Source organism: Malus sylvestris, chromosome 5, assembly GCF_916048215.2.
Source record: "Malus sylvestris chromosome 5, drMalSylv7.2, whole genome shotgun sequence".
Classification (NCBI taxonomy): Eukaryota; Viridiplantae; Streptophyta; class Magnoliopsida; order Rosales; family Rosaceae; genus Malus; species Malus sylvestris.
The window spans coordinates 34,068,318-34,094,858 of record NC_062264.1 but is presented as its reverse complement, the minus strand read 5'-3'; the positions used below and the strand labels follow the sequence as shown (position 1 = coordinate 34,094,858).

The following is a 26,541-nucleotide window of genomic DNA, read 5'->3' as shown; positions in this document are numbered from 1 at the left end:
GTATAATTAAAAATAATTTTAAATATTTTTATTTAAAAATAAATATAAACGGTATTTGAAAAAAAACTCCATGATCCTCACCAACGGATCCGGAGAGATCCTTTTGGCTGACAGAGGGAGAAAGAGTCGAGTCCGCTTTGGACGTTGAGGAGAATGTCCAGCAATGGCCGCAAGTACTCGTGCGAAACGGCGAGCCAGACCCTGGAATGGATCAACGCCATCGTCGACTTCATAAGACCCTACACTTTCCTAACCAACGCCCACGTCGTCAATTTCTTCAAGGTTCGTTCTTCTAAATTTCCCTATGCCTCCTCCTCAGTCCCCTCAATAATCTGTTTGGATGCTGAGAAAATACCAGACCGGAAAATCAAAATTCATATCCCCAGATGAAAAGTATATTGCTTTTCAGGACCGGCTGTGGGAAGCTGTCGACGAGGAATGGATGGACTGCTTGCGCAAAGAAGCAGTGGAGAATCTCCTGCAGATTCCTTGTGGAGTGGTCCAGGTACTCTTTTTCTTGTTTTCTTTGTGGATTGAATTGAATCGTTGGCCATTGTTTGTAGCTTGATGCGGATTATTTGTGTTTGCGCTTGTGTTGTTAGGATCATTGGCCTGCTTCGCTTAAGAATTTTATTGTCACTTTGAGCTCTCTTGTGCTTCCTCGACAACAAGCAGACTTGCAGACGGTATGCATTCATTTCTCAGTTTTGGTTTTGCATTCGCATCCAAATTTGAAGTTCGATAATCAGATGTTGTAGTAAGAAAACCTGAAAAATTCAACATCTCATAATAACAATCATGTGAAAATGTGGGATAGGAAGTCATGGATTAAGATGATGACAAACTAATAAACTATTGTGGTATAGTCGAAATAAAACTGAATCATCGGAACAATTGAAAGTCAGAAGAGCAAATTTTGTATCAGTACAAGATACTATTTCCTTATGGTACTTTCATCTCTGTCATTGCAGGTATTACCTGGCATGGACATGACTTCACTCAATAGCGTTCTCTCCACAGGCATGAATGCGAAGAAAAAACATGAAGTAAGTTGTTGACTTGTTTAAAGAATTGGATAGCGATGGCTCTGTTGGTTTGACCGTCTTCCTGTTGTGAAACATTGGGGGTCAGAGAGATGTGTCTATATGGTCTTTGATTTCTAGATAGGAGTTTCTGATTCCAAACTTCCTTTTTGCATATTTGAACAATGAATGCATATCGTTATTCTATTAAAAACATGAGCTTGTATCTGCAGGTAGAAGTCCTTTCTGCGGTTGTTAATTCTATTGCTAGCAGTGTCAGGGCTAATGCAATAATTGATGTTGGCTCTGGTCAGGTAGTCCTGCAATCTTCTGTCTGCATTCATTGGTCCACAGTATCTGCTCATTTGTCTGTTGTTTTGTTTGATTCACATTCACTTTCTTTCACTTATAACCAAATTGCTAAAGGTATTTCCTTTTGCCTAGATTAAAATTGCATTATTCAGAAAATAATGGAAGGCAATGACTTTTCGTTTCTTTTCTTTTTTCTCTTATAGTATGATGGTAGCAATTAGTCTTACAGATTACTTTTTTTAGTTTTTCATTCTCTTAAAAACTATCTTTTTCAGGGGTATCTTGCACAAGTACTTTCCTTTCACTACCAACATGCAGTATTTGCAATTGATGCATGTTCTCATCATGGAAGGGTTACTGATGCACGTGCAGAACAAATCAAGAAATATTATGCTTCTCAAATCCGTAAATCTGTGTACGATTCCTTCTTGTTTTATTTTCTTGTCGCAGTAGTTCCTACTTGAACATTATTTGATGTTTTCACTTGCGATTTTGCTAATTTGATCAGTCGACCTAAAATTTCCATCTCAAACCTCAAAGAGAAATGAATAAGGCATATTATTCTGTTGGAATTACCCATTTCTCAGCTCCATTTCCCATATGTAGACTATTTTTCTTTTGAAAAGCCCAAGGTGGACATTTTTAGTTTGGAAAGCCTAAGTCAGATATTTTTTTCTTTTGAAAAGCCTAAGTTAGACCTATTGATTACTTGCTGTTGTTTTTTTGCGTTATTTTCACACATCCTATGATCTAACTAGCACATTTAAGCAATTTCATTGCTGATTTGGATTGAGTAATTATTTTTTAGTCACTTTTTGCACACACTGGACTTATAGTTTACTTTTGTTTTGGGGTTAGATCAGAAAACAGGAGTTTGACTGTGCCTAAGACAATCACATGCAATGTGATGTCTATTGACACGTTGAAAGCTTTGGCTGACATACCACTGGATGAAGATAATGTCTCTTCATTACAAACTTCCTGCAAGGGAGACAGTGGAACTTCACTGGTTCTTGCTGGCCTTCATGCTTGCGGAGATCTTTCAGTAACAATGCTCAAGTGAGTTCTTCAGTGTGCTTTACACCTTATATTTCTATCTTTCAGAAATGAGGTTCCTTCCATATAATCTTGAGGATAGAGTGATTTATACCCATAAACCCCAATAGAAGTTCCTTATGATTGATTGAAATCTCTAGCCTGTATAAGTCTTGTATGTATTCCACCAATAAGAAGAGTTGCAAGTCGTGTCATATTTGTGATGAATTGGTGATGTACATGAAGCAGTGTCCAAGTTGCTTTCATACCATACAAGAATTTGATTTAAGCGAAAAAATGAATAGCTGATATGATTAAAGGGGGATACAAAATGGTTGCATACAATGGTTTCATAACTAGGTTATCCATGGTATTTGATATTTCATAAGTCTCAATCAGTTCTATATTACAATTGGGCCTTTACTCATCTTTTCTCTGTTTGTCAAATAACTCTATTGCATTAGTAGATTCTTTGATGCAGTCTGCATATTTTAAATGGGTGGCATCCCTATACTTCATTGACCATTTTTTATCTTTAGTTGTATCTTTTTTCATTACCACCCACCCATCCTTTTAAATAACTGATTCAAGATTTCCATAATGATCACCTGCAAATATTTTTTTACCATCAGTTAACCGTCTTCCCAGATTTTAATTATACCAAGTTTGATTGGCACTTGCTTGGGGTTCTACATGATCCATAAATTGGTCTTACTGTTTTCAGTAGTCTATAGAGCCAACAAAAGATTGTATTTGTTTGGTTATATGTATTTTACAGCGTCATATGTTCTTATCTGTCAGTATTTTTATGGAAGTGATGCTTAACTTTATGAATCAGGACCTTTATGGAGTGCAAAGAAGTTAAAGCAGTTGTTAGCGTTGGCTGCTGTTACAACCTATTATCTGAAGAAGGTTCCAACCATGTGGGTTCTCAATGTGGTTTTCCAATGAGTCATGGTGTTAAATCTGCTGGTTTGTCACTTGGAAAAAGTTCACGTGACCTTGCATGTCAGGTAAGTCTTGCTTCTCTCGAAAGAGAAAAGTACAGGAAATAGAAAAGTAAGAGGATAAAACGAGTTTTAAAAGTTTTTCTTATGGTTAAAAACATGCAAATAATGACTAATTGTCAAAGGGACATTAAGTTATCTGAGGGTTCTTAGAAAATCTAGAAAGTTTTCCCAAGAGGATAAGGAAGTTTATTCTTCAATTAATAAATGGTATAGATCTAAAGTCCGTGGGAGTCTGGGACTGATGACAACAAAGTGGGGTGAGGTTAACTAGAAGGATTGTAGATCATTCTGTATGCTGGGGAGAGGCGTTAAGTTAATTTTTTTCCAAGGATATTTATTCTAGAGTGCTTTATCTTGTGTTCCTGCTTTACTTTCCTAGAGTGCGGAGAGGTGGAGATGCTTGGAAAATGATGCTGGCGTCCATAACTTTGAGCTGCATGCTTTCCGTGCTGCTTTTCAGATGGTATGCATTACTTACACCATTGCAGTTAGCCAGCAATTTAAGTTTTTTAAATGCATGGACATTTGTAAAATTTATTTCAGTCATTCCTATTCTGCTTTCATCTCTCTCTGATTCTGAGTTCCGCTCAACCTCCTTGTTTGATGTTACCCTTAAAGTCCTGCGTGGTATAAATAACATACTCTTGACTTCTGCAGGTTCTCAGTGTATATTATCCCAAAGTGATGACTACAAGTCCATCAATTGGGCGTCAAGGAAAGGCTTTGCGTCGCCGACAGCAGAGGGTCGCCCCAGACTCCTCGCTGCATCATAAAGAAAGCACATGTTCATCCCTTTCCCAAATAAACTCTGCTATGAAAGGAAGCTGGTCTCACATAAAACCTACAGTACAGGAAGCAGGTGACAAAACATTATTGTAATCTGAATGGAACTTTTTATACTACTTAATTATTATTGTTTTGCTGCTGCAGCAACCTTTTGAACTAATTAGAGTGAAACACATAACTAGATAAACATATGACACAGATGGCAGTTTTGACACGGTGTTAGAGACAACGACCATAACTAATGAAAATTCCTTCAAGGCCACCCAATGTGGGAGGAGCAAGTTCATCGGCAAGTATCCACTTTTCCAGAAATATTGCTTATCTGGTTTATCTCGCCTTGGTCTTGAGCCTCTGAAGGAAATGGATGTTCATGGAATATGGAAGGAAGTTGAATCATCTGCTGTATGTTACTTTCACCCATATAATAAGCTGTACTGATACTTTGCTTGCTTATTCACATCCCATATGGCATATCACCTAAACTGCTTGCTCCAACTAGTTTTTGAGTCTCTGTTTCTGAACCAATGTGACATCCCTTCTGTTTATAAAGTTACACAGATGCGGATGCAATTATTTTGTATTTTATATGGATGATGCAAGAATCAAGATTAATGTAGCTTTTATTTTTTCTGATGACGTAAAATTAGGATAGCTCTGATGCAGATATTACTGGGGCTTCTGATTAAATATGCAGGGCCAGTTAATATTGTCGTAGCAGGGTCGGAAGGGCTTTTGGCTGTTAGGTTGTATAGCAATAGGAAGGACCAATTGGCCTTAGGATTAGTTTTAGTTGTGGGAAGGAGAATCATATTTTGAGCTGCAGAATTTCCGTCCACATCATTGTATAGGGATGGAAATTTTATAGAGATTTTGTTGTATGCCTCTGTTAGGTTAGTATTCAAAATGATGAAAGAAAATAATGTTGGTTCTTAGCATTGAAGATTCAAAAGAAAGTGAAGTTTTGGAGAGATGTGCGTAAAATAAATTACATATGCCAAGTCCTGTATTTCGTTGTTTGGATTAAGTGTATAGTAATTAGTAAATGCTATCTGAATAATTTATTGTGTTGACACATTGCAGGACTGCGTAATTGAAATTTGCATTAGGTTCCCTCATCCTGCTAATTTCTTTGCTGGTTCCTCTTTAGTCGGTGAAAGATATATCTATGGTTTTTGTTAAAATTCTGTAACTAAATGATAAATTTTCAGTTATTTTTTATTTTTGGTCCTTTGCCTCCCACCTCCATCTCCCCCAAACCCGGTCTTTCACTTGATGAGTTATGTATTGTGAGTGCAAAGCTCTTTTCACATAATGTTTGCTGTTAGTTTTTGTTGAAAGAATATATAAGTTTACCATATGCATTATACTTGCTGACCAATTATTTGTATGAACAGGAACTTATTGGACCTTATTGGTCTCTTCGAGCTGCTTTCGGGCCTCTTTTAGAAACTTTCCTTTTGCTTGATAGATTGTTGTTCCTCCAAGAGCAAGGGAGTTCAATTGAAGCAGAAATGCAACCAATTTTTAATCCTGCGTTGTCCCCAAGGAATGTGGCCATTATTGCTAAAAAGTTGACGACACAGATGTGACTGGCATGAAATACGGTAAGTCATCAAACATCAAGTCTTTTTCAATCCGTCCTCCCCTGCCGCTGTGGCTCTGTGTGCGCATCATACATGTTTGCGTCAAGAATGCTATATTGTACCTGTTAAAAGTAGTAAAAAACTGATAGCTTCTTGTGAATGTACTTCTCCATATCTCATACGGATATTTGGTTTAAATACAAAAAAAGAGAGGCATTCAGTGCCACAGATTGTGTTGTTGAATCTGAACCTTTCATGTGATGAGCCAGAGGTCATTAAGAGCCCAGTGGTGAACGACGCTGGTGATGCTGTGGGTTTGATCATTACTGGTCCTACTGACAATCTTCTAAGTTTGTTTTCAGGAGGAGATCCAGATCCGACAACTTATGCAACGCAGTTGCAAGAACGTGTCGATGCATCATCATTACTGAAATTATTGCCAAAGGCAGAAGATGTGTTGAAATGTGCAGTCTCGGGAGAAGAACTCAAGGACTTGCTTGTACTGGATGGATGTAATCAAATTGATTAAATGATTTAAAACTTTGATTGAATAGATGTATTAAACCCATTACACAAAATTGAAGAAAAACTGAACTCCCAAATCCTAATTAATCTCAATTTAAACTTGATCCTTTTCTTGGTAGTGTTCTATTGCCTCCTAACTCCAGTTTGTATCCCTTTTAGAAGTATCTGATCAAATCACTTTTTGTCGCAGAGGATGCTTTAAAGCCATCTTCATTACTACGAGGTCCGGGCTTTTTTGGAGCTGGCGGGCACGGTACATTTTCTTGTCGCATAAGTTTTGGTTCCTATACCTGTTGGGGTTGTCGAGTTTGCTCCTGACATCTCGGTCACTGAAATTTGCTAAAACGTACGTACACTAGCCCAACAAATAAACACAAGACGTATTGCAAACGTTCAAACTCAAGTAAATCAAAGGTGTATGATTGTTGAGAATACTAAGGCATGTATTTATGCTGCGTTGTAGGTTTGTTTCGTTTCCCAAAACCAAAGGAAATCCTAACTAGGCTGGAGACGAGTTCAAAACTAAAGCTTCCTAACCATAACAGGAATATAGCTTAATCCTAGAGAGAAGGGGAGAGAGTTTTAAGATGTAAAATACCTAAAGGGCATTGAAAAAACCAAGCAAAGAAAGAAAAAAATAAAAAACTTTATTCATTAAATTCAAGACTAACTAAGGTCACAATATTCCGTTACGGCCTTTTTTTTTCTTTAATCCTAAGTTAATTTCGAAAAAAAAAATTTGTTAAATAATTTGGGAAAAAAACAGAGAGAGTAATTTCACCCTGTAATTGCATATGCCCAAATATTCAAAACCTAACCCCGGTATTGTCTCCATGGTCCATACCCAAACATGGCTCCTCCTCCACGGCCTAGTGTATCAACGTTTACACAATTTTTCTACTTTTTCATCAGTAATTCAAACAATCACGGTGGGAGTGGACTGGTGGTTGGGGACAAATTCTATGACACGTTTTGGGTTCGATTGGTGAATCACACGATGATGGTTAGAGGGAGACCATGCTTCTGTGAGTCTTTCTAGCTCGTGCTGGTGAATCACACTACGGTAGCCTCTGCGAGTTTTTCCGACCCCTGAAAGAATGGATTGTCATGTCAAAGTCACCAGCTACTCTCCTTTAAGAATAAAAATAAAAATCAATAATTTAAACAAATCTATTAACAGTGTATTAACGTCTAAACAATTTTTCTAGTCTTCATAGTAAAAAAATCTTTTTTTGTTACTCTGCATCTCCCTTTGTGAAATAATTAATCATAGAAAAATGAAAAATAGAAACCGATACACACAAAAAAGTTGATAATAAAAGTCAAGACTTGTTGCCCAAGAAATTCTATCTATACTAAACGTTGGTGGAAAAACACTGTTCATTAACAGTGCCGTTCCTGTTTTGTCCCTCATCTAACGCACGGTTTTCAGCCTTTTAAAAGATGCTACAGAAATTGTCGATTTTGCCCCTCTGTACAATGAGCCTACATACGGAAAGGTGCTCGAACCTTCTCTCATTTTCTTCCGTTGCTTTTTCCTTTCGCTTGCTCTCTGTTTTTCTGCTTTTCTCCCTGTTCGATCTTGGTGTTTCCCTGCTTCTCTGTTTGTGTTCATCGTCTGCCGTCTAAAAAGGTGGTTTTTCTGGCTGATTGCGGTGTTTCAGGTGGTTTGTCTATTTAATTCTTTTTCTCTTTTCTTTGATTAGGAAGAAAAATTGTAGATCGATTGGTGTAAAATTAAAATCTTTGCGTTTTTTTATCAGTTCTGTCCTAATTTTTTCGTGTTTTTAGCATCGTTGTTTAATCTGATTGCATTTTTTCTTTCAAGATATACTGCTCTATCAATTTTAGGGTTTCTCTGTGCAATCTTGGAAGCCCTTTTCGATTAAGGTCTGTGGGTTTTTTATTTGGAATGTTTTATGCATTTTTTCTGATATTTGTGTTTGGTTGTTCCATCTAATTGCATTTTTCATCTTGGGAAATTTTGGTCTGTTAGGTTAGGGTTTTCCTGTACATCGATTGTCTGTGCATCGATCCTTCCCTAAAACTTAAAAAAAAAAAAAAGAGGGATGGTCATCCTTAATTTTTGGGTTTTGCTTTGCATGTTTCGGTTTTTTGATGTGGGTGAGGGATTTTTTTTTTTTTTTTTTTTTTTTGTGTTTTAGCTAAATGGCTTAACATTTCTCAGAAACACATGTGGATGATCAGAAAGAGAGAGAGACAGTTAAAAAACGTAGTCTATGTGAGTTCATTGTTGAATATATTAAGAATGATGTGATAAACCGGAGAGGGAATCATCAGCTTATGGACGTGTTAACACATCCAATGTGTTGTAATCTTTTTGCTACTTAAACATGTTAACACATCAATTCTAAAAAAACTTGGTCTGCTACTTTACTTACGATGGTATTGGTTTACTCCAACGATAATGGCTAGCTAGGATAGCCTTTCTTTATGTCTTAATTATTGATAGTGCTATCATCATGGCAGGCTATGTTGGAGCAAAAACTGTGCAGGCAAAGACATAAGAGTGATGGATTTTGGAATGAAATGGATATCCTTTTGCGCCGCTTAAGTAAAAGTTTCTTCTTCTGTTATGTTTGTGTGTTGGATATTGTAGAAAATTAATATAAGTTGTATATTCATGATAACTGACTGATTAAGATTACTTACAAGAAGTATTTATGCAGAGAAGAGCTCAACATGAGGGTGCAAGAGAGCTATTGGTACAATAAAGAAAGGAAAAGTTGTACGCTACTACAGCACTACGCTGGGTGCTAGCCAACATGATAACAGCACTTACAAGATAACAATAACAATATAAAAATGATTAAGGTGGGAAGCATACATTACGTCCAATAGATATCTTTTTCTTGAGACTAATATATGTTTACTGTTCTATTAATTCATTTATTAATTTTATGTGCTGGTCCTTTTAGCTGTTTAGGTTTGGGTTTTAATCTAAAATGCTTTTACCCAATTATTTTGGGGTTTGATTTAAGAGTGTTATATCTTTTTCAATTTTTATTTATACAGATAGTGAAGGAATGGTGAGGATTGGAAGGCAGATGAGTGTACAAGTGACAGGAAGATTGAAGAAGAAAGCAGTAAAATGCAGTTGGGTCCTTAATGCACTCCTAAAGAATAGATTGAGAAGTTTAAGGTGTGTGTTTTCTGCTCAACTTTGGGAAAAAATTTGCATCTTTTTTACAGTATGTTATTTTCTGTATCTGATTTATGTTTGTTGCATTGTTGATTTTCTTTATTGTTTCAGGATGTTGAGAGTTTGAGAAATGCTGGAGGTATCATCATCTCAGCTTCTGATTTTTAAAACTATCCATCATGGAACCTTGAATTTTTTTTTTTAATTTTTTTATTTATATACAATAAGGTCCGGATAGTATAGGTATAATTTTTAATTAAATTCTTGAATCTTTGAATTTTATGTCAATTTCATTTGACGTTAATCAGTCATTGTTTGTAGATTGCCAATAATCAAAGTGATTAATCACTAATTGGAAATATTTAAAGTGTAATTTTCTATAACCTCTTTTCCTTTTGTACTTTTATTGAATACGTTATCAATTTTCTGTTTAATTATATGATTTCTTATCTTAAGAATGTTTGCATCTTAATACTTAGCTTAAATATGTTAATCTGTCCCCTTTTTATATAGAATTTAGTGCAAGTTATTCTCAATCACACAGGCATCCGTAACATCAGGTTGGCATCCGCAGCTTCACGTGGACATCCGTTCACACAGTGTTGTTACATCTTTTTTATTTGATCAAGCTTTGTGATTGTGTATATATTGGTTGTTCTGTTTTTTAAAATGGTGGTTAAAAGAAACTTTTTGTATTCTTATCAGGAGCGGCTAAGTAGTTTTATAGTTTAATGTCTAAAATATTATCCTCGGATATAAATCTTTACTGCTTTGTATTCTAGCTGATTTTGATAACATTTATAATGATATATAAATTTGCTCGATTAATATTGTAGTTTAAAAGTCTTGCTTATTCTGTATGACAAGTTATTTTAGTAACATTTACACTGTATTCTGTCATCATTAGACTTTCAGTTTTGTGCTTAAATTGAATTATGCTAATCTGTATAAAATTGAGAGTCATGTTGATAAAAGCTTCGTTTTTATTCTCCTGTTTTTGAAAGTACCCTGGAAATATTTTAAGTTTGTTTTATCTTTATTTGAAAATGAATTATTTTTGTGTTTGCAATCATTTGCAGATTAATTTCAATTTGAAAAAATCTCTGCTGCATCTCGGTTCCTACAGTAATTTCAGCTGCTGAAGTAGCTTTCAGCTGTCAAGGTTACTAGCAATTGAGTGTGTTTGTAAGTGCCTTTTGCTTTTGTAAAATTGTGTGAAAGATTATATTTCTTCCTTTTGTTTGATAATTGTCTGGTTGCTGTCAATACTATGGCTTTAAATTGTATATGGAATCATTATTTTCACATATTTCTTTGCTTTAAGTTATAATCTAGAGCTACTTTTACGTTATAGTTTTATAACTGTATGTAAAATTAATTAATACTTTATTAATTTTTTTTATTGACGTTTTACATTTAATTACAATTTTTGTCAAGCTTTCTCTTTAGGGGAATTAGCTATTACTAATATATATATACAAATTATCTTTTCACATGATCTAAATACATGGCAAATTACCTGCTTGCATATTGAAAGGTTAAATTGGATATCGAAAAGTATAAAAGTAGACATTTGTACTAGAGATATACCCTCTCCTCATATTTTAATCTAATATGTTCTTTCACAAATTTAGAAAATATGGACAAGGTTTATCTTTAGTGGTACGATGTCTATATAAATTGGTAATAGTTAATTCCTCTGAAGAGAAGACGGAAATGATGATTTTTACTCCAGATGATCAAAACTGAGTTTACCAATTTACATAAATCTGATCCATCTTTGTTGTACTAAATTGCAACAAACTTATCTTTTCTAAGACGTTATCCAAATTCTCAACCCAGGTATGTATCCAATTTCACTTACTCTTTATATCTCAATGCATTTGTTTGTATAAATTAATATAACGTTAGTCAAAACTGAACAATTTACAAATTATGCTCAATCTATTTTTAATAATTTTTTAGTTGTTATTACCTACAAACTTTCTTATCCCGCAGCAACGTGGGCACCACTTCCTAGTCTGATCCTATATACAAGCCACAAAGCAAGCCAATATCTCTCACCCAACGGGTCCTCATCTTCCGACTCTTATCTCTTAAAAACTAATTCTGCAAACCCTCATCACAACTCAAACATGACTTCTCCAGAAACATTACTGGGTCCACCGGAGCTCTACCGGCCTAATTCTCCATAAACCGCCGCGAAACTCCCACCATCACAACCTTCAAACAAGGCCCTCAACTGGGTCAAAAACGGTCTAATCATTCATCCACATTCCCACACTTCTTGAACCCATGCCTAAAATTATTCTTCAATGCCGGCACGAAGAATAATAGTGACGCCCCAATACCAGCCACGACCCCTTCCAGTTACAGCTACTATGGCCGGCACGAGCAGGGGCGGAAGGATCTGATCCACTATGTAGAGAGGGCATGGAATTTTGACCCTCTCACCACTCTCAGACTTACTTTTGCTCTAAGAATGGCGGGGAAGATCGGCAAAGAAGGGTTTTACAAATCCATGTTGTGGGTGCACGAAAACCACCCCTTAACCCTTTCTTTGAATGTCATGGTTTTTGTGGAATTAGGGTTAGTCAAAGATCTTTTGGGGATCCTTTATATGGTTTTGAAGGACTCCATAGCAAAGGAAAACCAACCGTTGAATACGGTGAACACCGTGGTTACGAATACGATGGGTGCTATGGCTATGAATAAAATGGACGCTATGCCATACTATGGCTATGAATTATACGATGGACACTATTCTTGTGAATACAATGGATTATACTATGGCTACGACGGATTCTATGGCTGTGGATATGAGGGATACTGTGGCTATGGCTACAACGGACACTATGGCTATGGCTGCAACGGATGCTATAGCTATGGCGGGGACGGATTCTATGGCTATGGATACCGTGGATACTATGTTTATGACCCATATGGCTATTATTGGTTAGGGGAGGAAGAATGTGTCTATGAGGAAGAGAATAGAAAAGAGATAGATGGAATAGAAATTCAAATTGACAGTGCCAAAATCGCGGTTGAGAGGTACCAAAATGACCGTCATTTTCGAAACTTGCATGATCGAATATCAGGTATGTTTGCTGAGCTATTGATATCAGATCTCGTGTTTATGGAGGCTGGTGAGATTGAAAAGATCAGTTTTGCTTCTAAATTATGTCCTTCAATTTTTTCTAAATTTGATAGAGCAACCCTGCTATGTGAAAACATAGCAAAGAGAGTTTTCCCACGCCATAGCTATGAGGAGTACAAATATGTTGAAGAAGCTCATTACACTTACAGTGTTCGTTATCGTTTGCACAAACAAGTGCTTGTTCCTCTGCGCAAAGCCTTAAAGTCATTGTCAGTGAAGACAAATGCAGCTGTTGTGCAAAAGAATGAGAATGCTGCTACCGAAACAAAGAAGTGCTCGTCTTCCCCAAATCTTGAGGCCCTGATTGCTATGCAAGGGTACAGGAAGATCCTTAAGAAAGAAAAGGAAAGCAAAATACCCTTTGAGCTTTACATGAAGATAGATGCAATTTTTGGGATAAGCATTGGAAACTGGCTAAAACTTCCTCACCAAGTCACAGCTTACTTGGATAAGGAAAAGGGTAGTGATGAAATTGCTGAGCTTCAATGGCGGCAACTAGTCCAAGAGTTGTCAAGCAAAGGGAAGCTCAAGAACTGTATTGCAATATGTGACGTCACAGGCATGAGAGGGACAAGCAAGGAAATGGAGTGCATTGCAATGGGCTTATTAATTTCAGAACTGAGCGAAAATCCATGGAAAGGAATGGTTTTCTCATTCAGTGATACTCCCAAGCTTCATAAGATTGAAGGAGACAATCTTCGGTCCAAATGTGAGTTAATGAGGCAGATAGAGTGTGCTGAGAAACTGGATTTCTTAGAGATTTACAACAGAGTTTTGGACATTGCAGTCCCACAAAAGCTAAGCCATGACAAGATGCCCCGGCGGATTTTTGTGTTCACCTGCAGGGATTTCAATGAGGCCTTCAAATATGATTGGTGGGATGACTATAAGGAGGCTTCGAGTCGTTACAGAAGAAAAGGGTATAATCTGACTGTGCCAGATATGGTGTTTTGGAATCTTAAAGGAGAGATTGCTGAGCCAGAGGTCATTTATAGCCCAGTGAAGGAGAACCATAAAGTTGGGTTAATTATAAGTGGGTTTTCAGACAATCTGCTCAGCATGTTCTTCAATGGAGAGACGGATTCAAGAACATACGCAGCTCAGTTCCGAGCACCTTACGGTATTGATGTACCGGATTTCATTCCTAAAGCTGAGGATATGATGAAATGTGTAGTTTCAAGAGAAGAACTCAATAACTTGCTCGTATTAGATTGATGAAAAGTACGACTTTATAGGTGCATTTTGTTGGGATGCACAATGAGGAGACCTTGTTATAAATTTTGTTCAATCATAGCTCTGTCATGAGGAACAGATGATCTGGTCTTGAAATAGAAGAGCTTCAATGGCGGTAACTTCAAGTGCATACATGTTGAAACTACAATTAAGCACCTTCGACCTAACTTGTGTTGGATAGAAATTGCTTTTCACTCTTTTGTGCTCAGAGAAAGAAATTCTTTTTCCATCCTAACTTGAATCTTCTTGTCTAGAAGAAGGCAATTGTTATGGAAACCAAACCACATTCAAAAGATAAAGGAAACTTGTGTCTTTCTGAATAGATGTTATTCTGATCGAAATGCATAAATTCCTCGATTATGTACTTTTTAAATCCTTACTGCTGCAAGCATTTCTCATTTGGATTCTGAATCAATCTCTCTTACTCAGATGAGAATGACTAACTAGATATACAAGTCTAAATTTTTCGGTAAAAAGTTCGTTTCAACAAGCACGACTCCTATTTAACGAAGTTGCAATATATATTAGTCCCCTTCTACTCCCCTCTCCGTATGTTTCTTCAACGATGCGAAACAATTTGTACAGAAAATCAATAAAGTCCTTGATTGAAATTGACAATGAAAAAAACATAGAGGTTCATCCTTTATTACATAATATACATTCGAGATCATAATTCAATCCATTGCAAGCAGGCTCTTCAACACTTCTAATTCAACTGCCCATTTTATCATGTCATCTGCCTTTGGAGCAAGTTTCATCAGAGGCAGCACGTCAATACCATAAACTGAATGAAACTGAGCTGCATATGATCTCGAATCCGCCTCGCCTTTGAAGAAAATACTGAGCAGATTGTTGGAAAACCCAATAATAATCATCCCCCCTTCTGATTCTTCATCACTGGGCTATTAAACACCTCTGGCTCAGCAATTGGGTCCTTCGGATTCACAAAACACCAACTCTCCAAAAGTGATTGTTTTAATCTCTGAAATCCTTCAATTTTATCCCCTGTTTTTCAATATCCTTCGAGTTTCCACCAACAGCCACCACAGCCAATGCAGCCAACTCACAACTACAAAAAGCTGAAGGGTAGTGCTATCCACACTCCTATTTTCACTTCTCACATACTTATCTTAATTTTCAACCGTCGAATCAAATGGATTGACGAATATCAAAGGCAAAAAAGTTAACAAGGATGTGTGGTAGATAAAAAAGGTACGTGAATAACACTATTCAACTCTACACGTAAAATTCAAAACAAGAAATCGTGAAAGAGAGCAAATGAAAGTACGAAATCAAATTAAAATTTACACAACATTAAAAAAAATATATGATAAATCCCATTGGAATTCAAACATCTGACTATTGTTGGGTTTTCCACTATTGCCACTAACATGCACTCGACCTACAAACCCATTCCCCTCATTTCTAGCAACCCCCTCCGAGCTTCTTCTTGGTTGAACAATCCCAAAGCTTTGAACAAAAGAGATGATGATGTCGACCAGAAGATTTCCTAAAAACTATGAATTTAAGATAAATAATTTAAAGAGATGGTGATGTCGACGAGAAAATTTCAGAACGAAAGAGGTGGTGATATCGTTAACGGCGTTGCAAAACATGAACCAAGAAGGTAGCGGAGAACTGACGGTGCTCCAAGTTTCGTGAAGAAAATCGATTATTTTCCGTCTTCTTCTAGTCCGTTTAATCTCTTAGTACAACTTAAAGCTATTGGACGGTATGGTATCTCATTTGTTCTTTTTAAGACTAACTTAATTAAGATGCATGAACTTATTTGGTACAAAATGGACGATTGTACATTCTGAGCTAATTTGAGAATACTTTAAAACTACATGTACATAATATTCTGTAGCAAGATAGGTGTTGGAAACCCCACATTGGGAGTTCGACAAAACAATTTACAAATTATAATTACATGGTTTCACTTGTGATTATACTGAAACATTTTAGGATAAAACATTACTCCTGCAGTCCTACGTGGCTAGTAGGTGGATAAGTTTAAAACAAATATTGGTGTTGGATCATAGACGTCTCTCTAAAAACTTTAACAATAGGAATGCACCCACTGAACACAGTCGCCTCATCAAATCCCTGTTGGCTAAGCATGCGGGAATTGAGAAAGACAGATTATTTGTCTGCTTTCATTGTGTCACCTTCCCCTCCCAAATGATTAGTTCTCTTAAAAAGATCTATAACACTAAGAAACAACTCTACGCATATTCTTTGAAGAAGCTTTTTCGGCAGCATTGCATGGGAAAAATAAAGATCTGAAGCCTGTGTGGAAAGTGGAGAGCCTCTCATCTCATTTAAGGCAGGTTTAGTTTTAATGGAATAAGCAAGCTTGGCTTGCCTTGGTTAATTTGTCTATTCAGGTACTACTGTTTGTGTCGTAACACTTGGATGGTCTTGAGAGAGGACATGTGTAAGTTCACGTTTGACTGGTTTTCGTCGTTTACGTTCCTTAGACCGCATGGTCACAGCCCACTACACCACTCATAACGGTATGAGGTTTTCCTTATCTGAAAACGGCACTGTATGAATCTTCCTTCCTTTCGTTGCAGGTAAAACAACAAAAGAAGTAAACATCAGCGGAACTAATCGGTCAAATTAATCTATATATCTTCGGATAGACATGCACAATGGCTAGCTCTCATGTGGTTGTCCAAAGTTAACTACTCACAACTCTTTTGGAATTGAAAAGGATGTTTTCTGCTTCCTTCTGATCCAGGAAGATGTTCTCATCTTCAAAACGGCATCGTCTTAGTTAGGTTTAGAGTTTGTTCTAGCCTTCTAGGAAGATTAAATCCATGTTTAAAAGTATGTTTTCTTCTGTTATGCACAATATATTATCAGCAAACAAAGAATACCAAGTCAGCTTTTCCCATCAAAAGCCGTATCCAAATTTTTGATCACGTCTCCTTTAATCACGTCTTTCTGAAAGCTAGTTTTTGTAGTGGACTGTGGATGCCTTGGCATCTCAAGGTCATTTCGTACATTTGGGGTGAAAATTTGGTTTTTTTCTCTTCCCGGTTCTACCGAACGGCCGGGTTTGTAGCAGTTGGGTGTTGGAATCTTCAGTTGTCCCACATCGGCCAGAGGGCCAAAGAGAAAACAATTTAAATAAAATTAACCCACTCTAACTAACACCAAAACCTTTTGTGATAAAATCTCACACCTGAGGATTGGGCAGGTGGTAAAGTGGAGATAATATCGGTGTTGTTGGAGTGGGCCCTTGGCCTGTCGACCTGGAAAATTCTACATGATATCAGTGCCAGAGATGGGCCCATGGATCCTTGTTTGGCCCCGCACGATGGGTGAGTCCTGACATGCCCGATGTGGATTTGCACTTGAGACCCCATTTTGCAGGGTAGTGTTGGAATCTCCATTTGTCCCACATCGGCCAGAGAGCCAAAGAGAAAGCAATTTAAATAGAATTTTAGGTTGCGCCTACATGGATTCTCAGTTCGTTGAACTGAAAAATTCTACATTGGGTGACCTAGGGCTCTCCATTTGTCCCGCATCGGCCAGATGGCCAAAGAAAAAACAATTTAAATAGAATTTTAGGTTGGGCCCACATGGACTCTCAATCCGTCGACCTGAAAAATTCTACATTGGGTGGGTGACCTAGGGCTCTTGTAATGTTTTTCTTCTTTGAAAACGAGGGAGCTTCTAACATGAGGGGCCGGCCCGGCCGGGTTTTCTAAGTAGTTGTAGGCTGCGTTTGAATAAAATCAGGCGGCTAAAATGTTAAAATGCACGTCGGTCTGTTCTCTAAAGGAGCCAACTGGTAGAATATCAATTTCTTGTCCAAATTTTATAACGTCAGTCTCTTTCATGGCTTTTAGCGTTTTTGCTTTTTGACAACAAAATAAAAATAAAAAGAAAAAGAAAAGAAACATTTTTGGTGCTGTAGATAGTTCTGTTGTGGTCAACAGTTGATCTACGGAAACCCACCACAAAATGATTTATTCTACCTTTATTAGCCTTGAATTGGTCATTCAAATCTGCTGTTTTGCTAAAGAAAATGGTCGACGAACTGGGCATTTTGTCCATTGATGTTATTTTCACCCCAAAGAAAGTTGCACTACTCCAAAAGGAGTGACATTTTATTGTGGCTCCAATCCAAAGACTCCATGCCATAATTCAATTTCATGGGGGCATAAATATGTGCAAGAGTTGCTAAATGGACATCCTGATAAGGTGTTTGACCAAGGGCCCATTTAGTGGGCAATGAGTTGTGACCAATTAAATATGTATTTCAACAGTTGTACATGTCAAACCTGGAAACTGTAGAGCTAATTCAATTCACAACATAATACTAGGCATGTCACATGTGGGTGTTCAAGAAAGCGGTGGAAATTATGAGTTAGGGTTAAGGTTTATTTAGCGTTTTGGCTCTTTTTGGGGTTCGTTGGTTCAAGTTTGGTTATGTATACGAATGTAGTCCAATTTAATTTAGCATTTGAGGTTGTTGCTTTTACAATCATGTTGAGATTTTTGTCTTTATACATATCACACCTTTGACGACTCGTGAAGTTTTATTAATGACTTTTTTTTTTCATTTTGGTTCTTAAAAAAATTTGAATCACCTATTTCTTAAATGTAATCACACTCGTGAAGTTTGACAATTACTTAATCCATTTAGAGATGACATTCCTCATCCATATTTAAACCTTGTTACTTGGCTAAAACATAAATGGAGTACTTGAGAAAATTCTTCATAGAAAATATCTTCATTACCTGTTAAAAAAATATAAAAAAGAAACAAAGTTTAGTATCCTGGTTTAGTGATATTCTTTTTTATTTATAAGTGAGATATGTCATGTTCGATTCTTGGCAAAGCAAATTTGAACTAATTTATCATGGCTAGCTCATTTTGAGGTTTACCCCACTCCACCACCGCTTAAGATGGATAAATATCGAATGTATTAAAAAAAGAAATAAAGCTTTCTCTGAACGAAAAATATATAATACACTAGAGGCATTCTTACATATTAAGAAATAGGATTACGTACCTAAACTCCCCTAACTTTTTAGTGTCATTCCAAATTGATCTCAACCTTTTTAAATATTTTAAACAAGTACCAAACCTACTGAAAATGTCACATTCGTTAAGCCCTTGTTAAATTTCTCTTAAATTAACCAAGGCTCACTTTGTATATAAAATCAATAGAAGAGCATAGAAGCATGATCTCCACCAATTAACGGTCACCACCACCCCCACCAGACCATCACCTCCAAACCCAACGATCAACCACTAACTCCACCCTACAACTCAAGCCACCAACATCAAGAAGAAGGTCATGGAGGTTGCTAAAATGCTATGGAACGTCATGATGTAGTCATTGTCATCTTCACCGCGTGCACACACACACACACACACAAAAAGGAAGTTCTACAAGCCGAGAATTGGCGAATGAGGAAATCACATGAGAAAAAAACAAGCTCCTTCTTAAGCTATCTAAATGCTTAACCCTCTTCTTTATTGGAGATTGCATTTCTGATGTAATTTCAATTTGGTGTGTCCATTTTTTATTCAATTTAATACATGTTTGATCATTGGGTTCCATATTATATAATCTATGTTCGAAATTTAGATTTTGAGGCAACTATATTAATGTTGACCATGATATACCGAGTTGGTGGGTTTTGAATATAAAGATTGGGATGGGGTATCGGTGGTCATAGGTTGAGCTTGGAGGTGGCATGGCTTTGATATTTTCTGATCTTCATTTTTGTTTTCCATTTTATTTGAATTTGTTTATTTATTTTGATATTTTCATCTTTATGTCTTTTTTGAAATTATTTTTATTATTATTTAGTATCCATGTAAGTTAACAAGTGAGACCCATGGTTACCACATGTACATTTAACTCATAATTAAGTAGGGCTTAACAAATGTGACATTTTCAATAAGTTGGATACTCGTTTGGAATGTTTAAAAATGTTCAAACCAATTTGAAATAACACTAGTACTTAATCCTAAGAAAATTTTAACCGATTTCTGAAAAGCTAACAAATATTAAAAGTCGAAAGATGAAGCAAAAAGATACCCGTCAAATTGGTAGGATTCCTCCTCGTCCAAATTGGTACAAAAATTAAATTTTGATGGTTTTGTCAAACCCAATGGGATTAGTCTGTTGGATTTGTCACCATATTTGATATGTGTTGTTCATGTGTTTGACTTTAGTTTCATCACATATGAAGAAAATGTATGGAGACACAGAATGACGTTCCAAATAAAATGTTAAAAGACTTTACATATACTTACAAGAAATTAGACATTTTACCTTATTACCAATTTATTTTAGGTTTTGTTTGGTTTCTCAAAATATATCAACTATATGGCTAGGTTTGGTATTGGGTTAAAAAAAGGAAAAGTGAAAAATTCTTCCACCATAGATTCATGGGAAATAAACAAAAACGACTCATTTTCTTAATTGACAGAAATAGGACAAACCGGCCATGCACAAGTCATGAACAAAATCGAAATTACTAAAATACCCACATATAAATACTAAAAACCCTCAGCTCATTGCATCATTTTTCTCATTTGGAAGAGATGGATGTCGTGAGAGCTCTGTGAGCTCTGAGTTTCTGGGTTGAGCTCAAATTTTGAAGTGAGGGAAGTCGAGAGTGAAGTTTCGAAGTGAGGGTTTCTAGTTTGCATTAGTGTTTGATCCTTAAAGATATGACCTTTGTACCAGATTTTTCCGGCGAGTGAAGCTTTGGCAGCCATATTTCCACAGCCATCTGGTTTGTCTCTCTCTCGTCTCCTTCTTTCTAACTCGGTCATCGTCTCCATTTATGCATCTAATTACTTGTTTTTTCAATTGGTTTTTTGATTTGTAGAGATGGGAAGTCGAAGAAAATAGGGATAGGGAATAAAGGGCTCAGAATGTGTTCTGGAAATTTTCATTTGTTTGTGGGTTTTGTTATTCTAGTTCCAAGTTTCTACATCAATGATTTATGGAATAAATGTTGCTTGTAAGATGAATTAATACTTAGAAGTTAAATTAGGGTTTGTGTTTCATGTTGGGGCATATGGATTGTGGAATAAACTTTACTTTTTGACGTACTACAAAACTGGAATGGAACAATTTCTGGTTCAAGTGTTCAATTGCAAAAATTTGTGAAATTTTTTCCGCAATGTGCATGTGGTGTGCATATGGTGTGCATGGCTACAATTTAATATGAGAAGTAGGAATGTTCACTAGTTATAATGCATGTATGTTGGGCCCCGAAATTTACCGAGTATGACCACAACCTAGTTGGCCTTAGCAAAAAATAAAATTAAGAAAAAAACTTAGAGGACGTTAAGGGTCATGGGTGTCCATGAGATAACGACAATGAGTATCATGTTTTCCACATGCATGGTTGATGACACGCCCAGATCCCGATGTCTGAGGGACATCGGGATGGCCACGTGATGGCTGACACCCGAGGGTGACACAAGCCATTTAATGAATGCATATGCTGAGAACATGTAAATCATGTGTATAAATTTTGTTCGAACTACATAAAATAATATACTGATATTCAACTGCCAACAATGATAAAGATAGTGATAGTGCATGAAATGTTCAGAGCATACATCTAATTCAGAATACAACAGAAGGTGTTATTACAATGATGTCAAAACAGAGATGATGACACGATATCACTAGTAGGGGAATGCCTCGTAGCTCGGATTATACGCCTCGTTCCTATGTCATGAGGGGGCGTAAAACAAACATGAGTGGACCAAGTTGATATATATATATATATATATATATATATATATAATACTGAAACAGTTATCAACACACTAACCCCCAAAGTTTTATGAAAACTCAATAGCATAATATGTAATAGGTTTTTCGAAAACCCTAGCATGCCATAAAACCTTCATAAAACATATATCATATAGTGTGCTACGTAGTGGTATCATAGTGACCCGTGGTACTACATTTCCCAGCCCAAAGCCAACAACTATATTTCCCGGCCCAAAGCCAACAAACAAGTATATTCGCCCGTAGGCAGAACAGTGACCACTAGATAAGCACAAAAACATTGAATATACTCTTTCCAACATAAATCCATATATCTCAAAAACATCTTCACAACATATAGTCATCCATCATATATACTACAAAGAAGTGTAAAAACATGTTCATAAATAGTATATAGTCATCCATCATATATACTAGGGTGAAGTGCCGATTTAGTCCCTAAACTATCACCTCAGTGAAAATTAGGTCCCTGAATTATTTTTTCGGTAAAATAAGTCCCTAAATTCATTACAAATTGCTAATTTCATCCCTACTATTATATTCAAAGTTATTTTATCCAATTTTTCGTCAACTTAAGTCACTTGGCACACTTTTACCATCATTTTCTTGTCTATAAGCCCTTAACATTTCATATAGGTTGCGAATTTAATGTCTAATTTACCCTCAAAAGTTAACTTACACTATTTCTTTATGAAAAACTATCAATTTATCCTCCAAAGTTAACTCCATACACTATTTCTTTATGAAAAACTACCAATCTACCTTCAATGCGTATCACATGCAAGTAACGTGACTTAAATTGACGAAAAATTGAATATTGTAGCTTCGAATATAACATTAGGGATGTAATTGGCATTTTTTATAATTCAAGGACTAATTTTTCTAAAAACAAATAGTTTAGGGACCTAATTTTCACTAGGGTGATAATTCAGGGACTAAATTGGCTGTTTACCCTATATACTATAAAGAACATAAATTCGATAAAGTATGTTATTCCAAAATATTCTTAGTAAAGCACGATAATCATAAAGTGTAAATCTATTTTACTCATAAAACGTTTTACAAAATGTAATCATTAAATCATGTTTTCCATGTATGCATTTTTAATATTAAAACATGCATTTTAGAAGGGGTCCACTCACAGTTACTTCGTCATCGAAGAGCCGTACAAAATAGGAAGAACGGAATCGCCGTTAATAATTGCACCTAAGCACATAAAGGGCCCAATTAAGAAAACTATACTCAAACGATTGAATATGGGAAAACAGATGTCATAAACGGATTTAGGATGTCGAAAAACATAAAAGGAGACCTCGGGTACCCCCACCCGCCACCCCATGTACCCTCACGCTTCGCCGTCGATTATCTGAAAATTCGTCGTCGTGGACGGTGGTGCGTGTGCTTCACGTGCCGGCATCAACAGGCACCCACACGTAGCCCACGTGCAGGCTCATGGACGGCTAGTCTTCTAGGTTGGACCAGGTTTGGGCTTGGGCCTAAATGGTTTATGAGTTTGGGTTTCTTGGGCCGAAAGCCCAATCTTGCATGACCCAAAGGCTTGGGTCCATAGGGTTTTGAGTTTGGGCTCTATCAGGCCTTGGGCTTGAAGGCCCGAGCTGGTATGGCCCCAAGGGCCTGGGTCTCTTTGGGTTTGGGTCGTTGACCCATTTCTTCGTCGGGAACGAAAGCCGAAACCTCCCGAGCTTCAGTCAACGGCGATCAACCAAACTAACCTACGATCTAACACCCAAATTAAAGGTAGAGATGAGAGAGAGAGTGTTTGTTACCTAAGATTCTTCGTGAAACAGCCGGAGGTGGTCGAACTTGAGCTCGTACACCCACAGCTCGTCGGACCTGGGTTGGGTGTCCTCTGAGTGCCTCTGAGCTTCACGGAGGCGATGGAGAGATAGATGATAGGTCATCGGTTTGAGGGTTGGTGTCTGTAGGGTATGGGTTCGAAGGTTGGTGTGTGTGTGTGTAGATCGGGGAGAGAATGAGAGTCTGTGCGAGAGAAAGAGAGTGAGAGTGAGCTGAGAGAGATCCGAGAGAGGAGGAAAAATGTTAGGAAATCCCAAAAGGGATCCAGATAGGGTAAAAGTTCAGGGTAGAAATGTAATTTCGTAGTCTTTGATATAAATTTACACAAAAATTTGGGGAGGGGTTTTACAATTAAGCGGTGGTTGATATACGTAACAAGACTTTTCAAACTGCCACAGTAACCTTATATACATAACAATTATGTTTTAAGTCACCGTTAAAGTTTCTTATTAATGCGAAAAGCAGCTCATTGCTCGATCTTCAATTCTATGCATATCATGTGCATGTACTGTACATATGATGTGCATGTCGAGTGCATATAGTGTATATGGTGGTGACATCACAGGTGATGACGTCATTTTTCTGATTTCGAAGATAGAGTTGTGAGCTCTGGGTTTTTGGGTTGGCTCATATCTCTGAGCATATCATGTGCATGTCACTGGAAATAGATGATTTTTAATGGGATTTCCATAATCTAGGTTCAGGTCAAAGATTTGTAAACTATAGATCTTTAATGGATTTCCAGAATCTAGGCCCCATATATCCCCGTTAATTACACGATGCACGTCCACAACAAAACCGACGTCATTGCACGTATTGTTACAGATAACAAATTTGGGATTTTTTTTCGAACTTAAAGGGAGCATGCATGCATCGGTGGAGGAGAGAGAGACTGCAGCAGAAAAATGGTGTCTTTAGTTTTTCATAATGGATTTTCTTCGACTTCTGAAAAAATTTGGATTGCAAATTGGTTTTGACCTAGATGGGTTTTAAATGGGATTTCAAATTTGGGGAAGAAGATGATGATTTGAGGAAGAAATCCCTAATCTGCAATCTATAAATGCAAGCACATAAATGTATTCATTTCCCAAAAGGGCCAATCAACAAACACAAGCAATCTCCAAATAAATCTTTCACTAATCTAAAACAGCCCATAAATATCAATTTTAGAGAGAGAGGGATTGACACGCCTCGACCCTGATATCTGAAATATCAGGGTAGGCACATGCTGGACGATGCCCAAAGGTGACGAAGTCATTTTAAACATGCATGCAGACAAAATATGTAATTAGAAAGAATTATGCTAAATGTGGAAATGTGTTCAGAGCATACAACTAATCAAAATATGTGAAAGGATTATTATGAAATAACTGAGATTACAAAGAAAGTAGGTCCTACACTAAGAAGACTCGAAGATACCTATGTGGAGGTATCTTGACTCTGAGATCGTGTGTCTCGATTCTAACTCCTGAAGAGGGTGCAAAACAAAGGATGAGTGGACCAAAGTTTATAATATTAATAATAATACTAATAATAAGAAAACCATTTTCTTTATGAACATACTAATCCCCTGTTTTGAAAACACATATATAGTACTACATATTAGGTTTTCTTAAAACTCTAGCATGCCATAAAAAACATTTGTAAAACATGTACATGTAAATCGGTGCTTAGTAATGGTAGTATCGTCGCCCAAAGGCAAATCCATAAAACATCTGTAAATCATATCCATGATGTACTCAACTAGGGGTATTATAGTGGCCCGAAGGCATAACCATCACCAAAGGTGAAGTTGTACCCGAGTTACGCCAGTGAAGAAAATAGGGGTCCATCACCCGAAGATGAAGCTGTACGACTCTGGGTTACGCCAGAGAAGAAATACATATATATATATATACACACACACATAACACATCGACACTAGCCCTGGGCTAGTGAAGCTGGGAGTATGTCATAAATCTCATAAACTGTGTCCTATGGCCATAGACGTCTACATACTCGGTTGTGTGTATGTGTTGTATGATAACCCACTAGATAAGCACCGAAAATATATCTCAAAATCTCATATCAAATCACCATAGCTCAAAAGCTCAAAGCATCATCTCATAAATCCATAATAAAACGTATTCGTAAATCAGTAGAATTTCATATATGAAAATCCAATAATTCATAACCTTTCGTAAAACGTAAATTCAATAAATCATAAATAATGCATAAAACGTTAAATCATGAAATCATGCTTTTCGTGAATACAAGCCTAATATTTTATAAAAACATGCAAGTTAAGAAGGGATGGGTCCACTCACAGATTTTCCATTGCCCGGGAGCCACTCGAAGTAGTGAGGACGTGTCACTTCCCATTGACGGACCTAAACACAATTTGAGACCATTTAGTAAAACTTTACTAAAATGATCGAATTTGGAAAAACATACAGCGAATTTGGATTTGGCACATTGAAAAACCTATGGAGGGACCTCGGGTTCCTTCACGCACCACCGCACACGCCGAGATGGGTCGTTGGAAAATTCGCTAGCGCCGCCATCCACAGTACCTCCGGCGAAGGCGTGTGGGCTCCACGCGCCGACCCAGGGAACTGAGATTGGGTCTGGGTCGAGTCGGATCTGGGCTTTAGGTTGTTGGGTTGGGCCGGTTGCTGGGTTCGGCCGAGTTTTGGGTTATAGGTCGAGTCGACCTGATTTCATATCGTGGGTCGACCAGACTTCACGAATAAGAAAGCCGGAGCTTTCCAAGCTCTGATCATCCTCAAAACTTAACTAAAGCTAGTAATGTAATATACAAATTAAAGCCCAAAGAACAAGGATTCGAATCATACCATTAGCTTCCTCAGTCGTGGCCAGAGTTGGCCGAAAAATGGCTCGAAAGTCACCGAATTCCTCGCCGAAAAACTGGGGAAGTTCCCCCAAGGTATTTCTGTATCCATTCATCACTAAATCATACGAGGAACTCAGAAATCATACCAAGAAGTCAATATAATGGACTTTTAAGCATTCTCGAACCTTACCCAAGTTGAAAAACAGAGGAGCTGGCCGGAGAAGACAAGGAACAGTGGCAATGGCCATTGTTCAGTACCAGGCCTTGATCCAGGTTC

At 37.1% G+C, this 26,541-nt stretch overlaps 2 protein-coding genes across 12 annotated transcripts; both read left to right on the top strand.

Moving 5' to 3' along the window:
* LOC126621841 (uncharacterized) lies at positions 1 to 6,707 on the top strand. 6 transcript variants are annotated; one of them, XM_050290443.1, is made up of 13 exons: positions 10 to 282; positions 410 to 505; positions 603 to 686; positions 972 to 1,046; positions 1,256 to 1,336; positions 1,610 to 1,749; positions 2,193 to 2,393; positions 3,208 to 3,382; positions 3,759 to 3,842; positions 4,037 to 4,238; positions 4,365 to 4,567; positions 5,560 to 5,769; positions 6,464 to 6,707. In XM_050290443.1, the coding sequence occupies exons 1-12, from the start codon at positions 154 to 156 to the stop codon at positions 5,752 to 5,754; spliced, it is 1,665 nt and encodes a 554-aa protein (XP_050146400.1). In that variant the 5' UTR covers positions 10 to 153; the 3' UTR covers positions 5,755 to 5,769; positions 6,464 to 6,707. The 6 variants fall into 6 exon arrangements, with proteins under 6 accessions (XP_050146402.1, XP_050146401.1, XP_050146400.1 ...); XM_050290442.1 differs by lacking the exon at positions 6,464 to 6,707 and adding an exon at positions 6,018 to 6,391; XM_050290440.1 differs by lacking the exon at positions 6,464 to 6,707 and adding an exon at positions 5,958 to 6,391.
* Positions 6,708 to 7,620: 913 nt separating this feature from the next.
* LOC126621840 (uncharacterized) lies at positions 7,621 to 14,181 on the top strand. 6 transcript variants are annotated; one of them, XM_050290436.1, is made up of 7 exons: positions 7,797 to 7,937; positions 8,102 to 8,163; positions 8,764 to 8,848; positions 8,964 to 9,108; positions 9,310 to 9,436; positions 9,548 to 9,805; positions 10,516 to 14,181. In XM_050290436.1, exon 7 carries the CDS (start codon positions 11,919 to 11,921, stop codon positions 13,806 to 13,808), a length of 1,890 nt encoding a protein of 629 aa, XP_050146393.1. In that variant the 5' UTR covers positions 7,797 to 7,937; positions 8,102 to 8,163; positions 8,764 to 8,848; positions 8,964 to 9,108; positions 9,310 to 9,436; positions 9,548 to 9,805; positions 10,516 to 11,918; the 3' UTR covers positions 13,809 to 14,181. The 6 variants fall into 6 exon arrangements, with proteins under 6 accessions (XP_050146396.1, XP_050146393.1, XP_050146395.1 ...); XM_050290439.1 differs by lacking the exons at positions 7,797 to 7,937; positions 8,102 to 8,163 and adding an exon at positions 7,621 to 7,772; XM_050290438.1 differs by lacking the exon at positions 8,102 to 8,163 and having other exon boundaries at positions 7,797 to 7,906.
* Positions 14,182 to 26,541: the final 12,360 nt, after the last annotated feature.

What these genes read in the sequence shown, in the direction of transcription:
- LOC126621841 (XM_050290443.1), top strand. Translation starts at nt 154, where the DNA reads ATGTCCAGCAATGGCCGCAAGTACTCGTGCGAAACGGCGAGCCAGACC. An exon ending in ATGCGAAGAAAAAACATGAA is followed by an intron (nt 1,047 to 1,255) that starts GTAAGTTGTTGA and finishes TTGTATCTGCAG; the next exon opens with GTAGAAGTCCTTTCTGCGGT. An exon ending in TTGATGTTGGCTCTGGTCAG is followed by an intron (nt 1,337 to 1,609) that starts GTAGTCCTGCAA and finishes TATCTTTTTCAG; the next exon opens with GGGTATCTTGCACAAGTACT.
- LOC126621840 (XM_050290439.1), top strand. Translation starts at nt 11,919, where the DNA reads ATGGCGGGGAAGATCGGCAAAGAAGGGTTTTACAAATCCATGTTGTGG.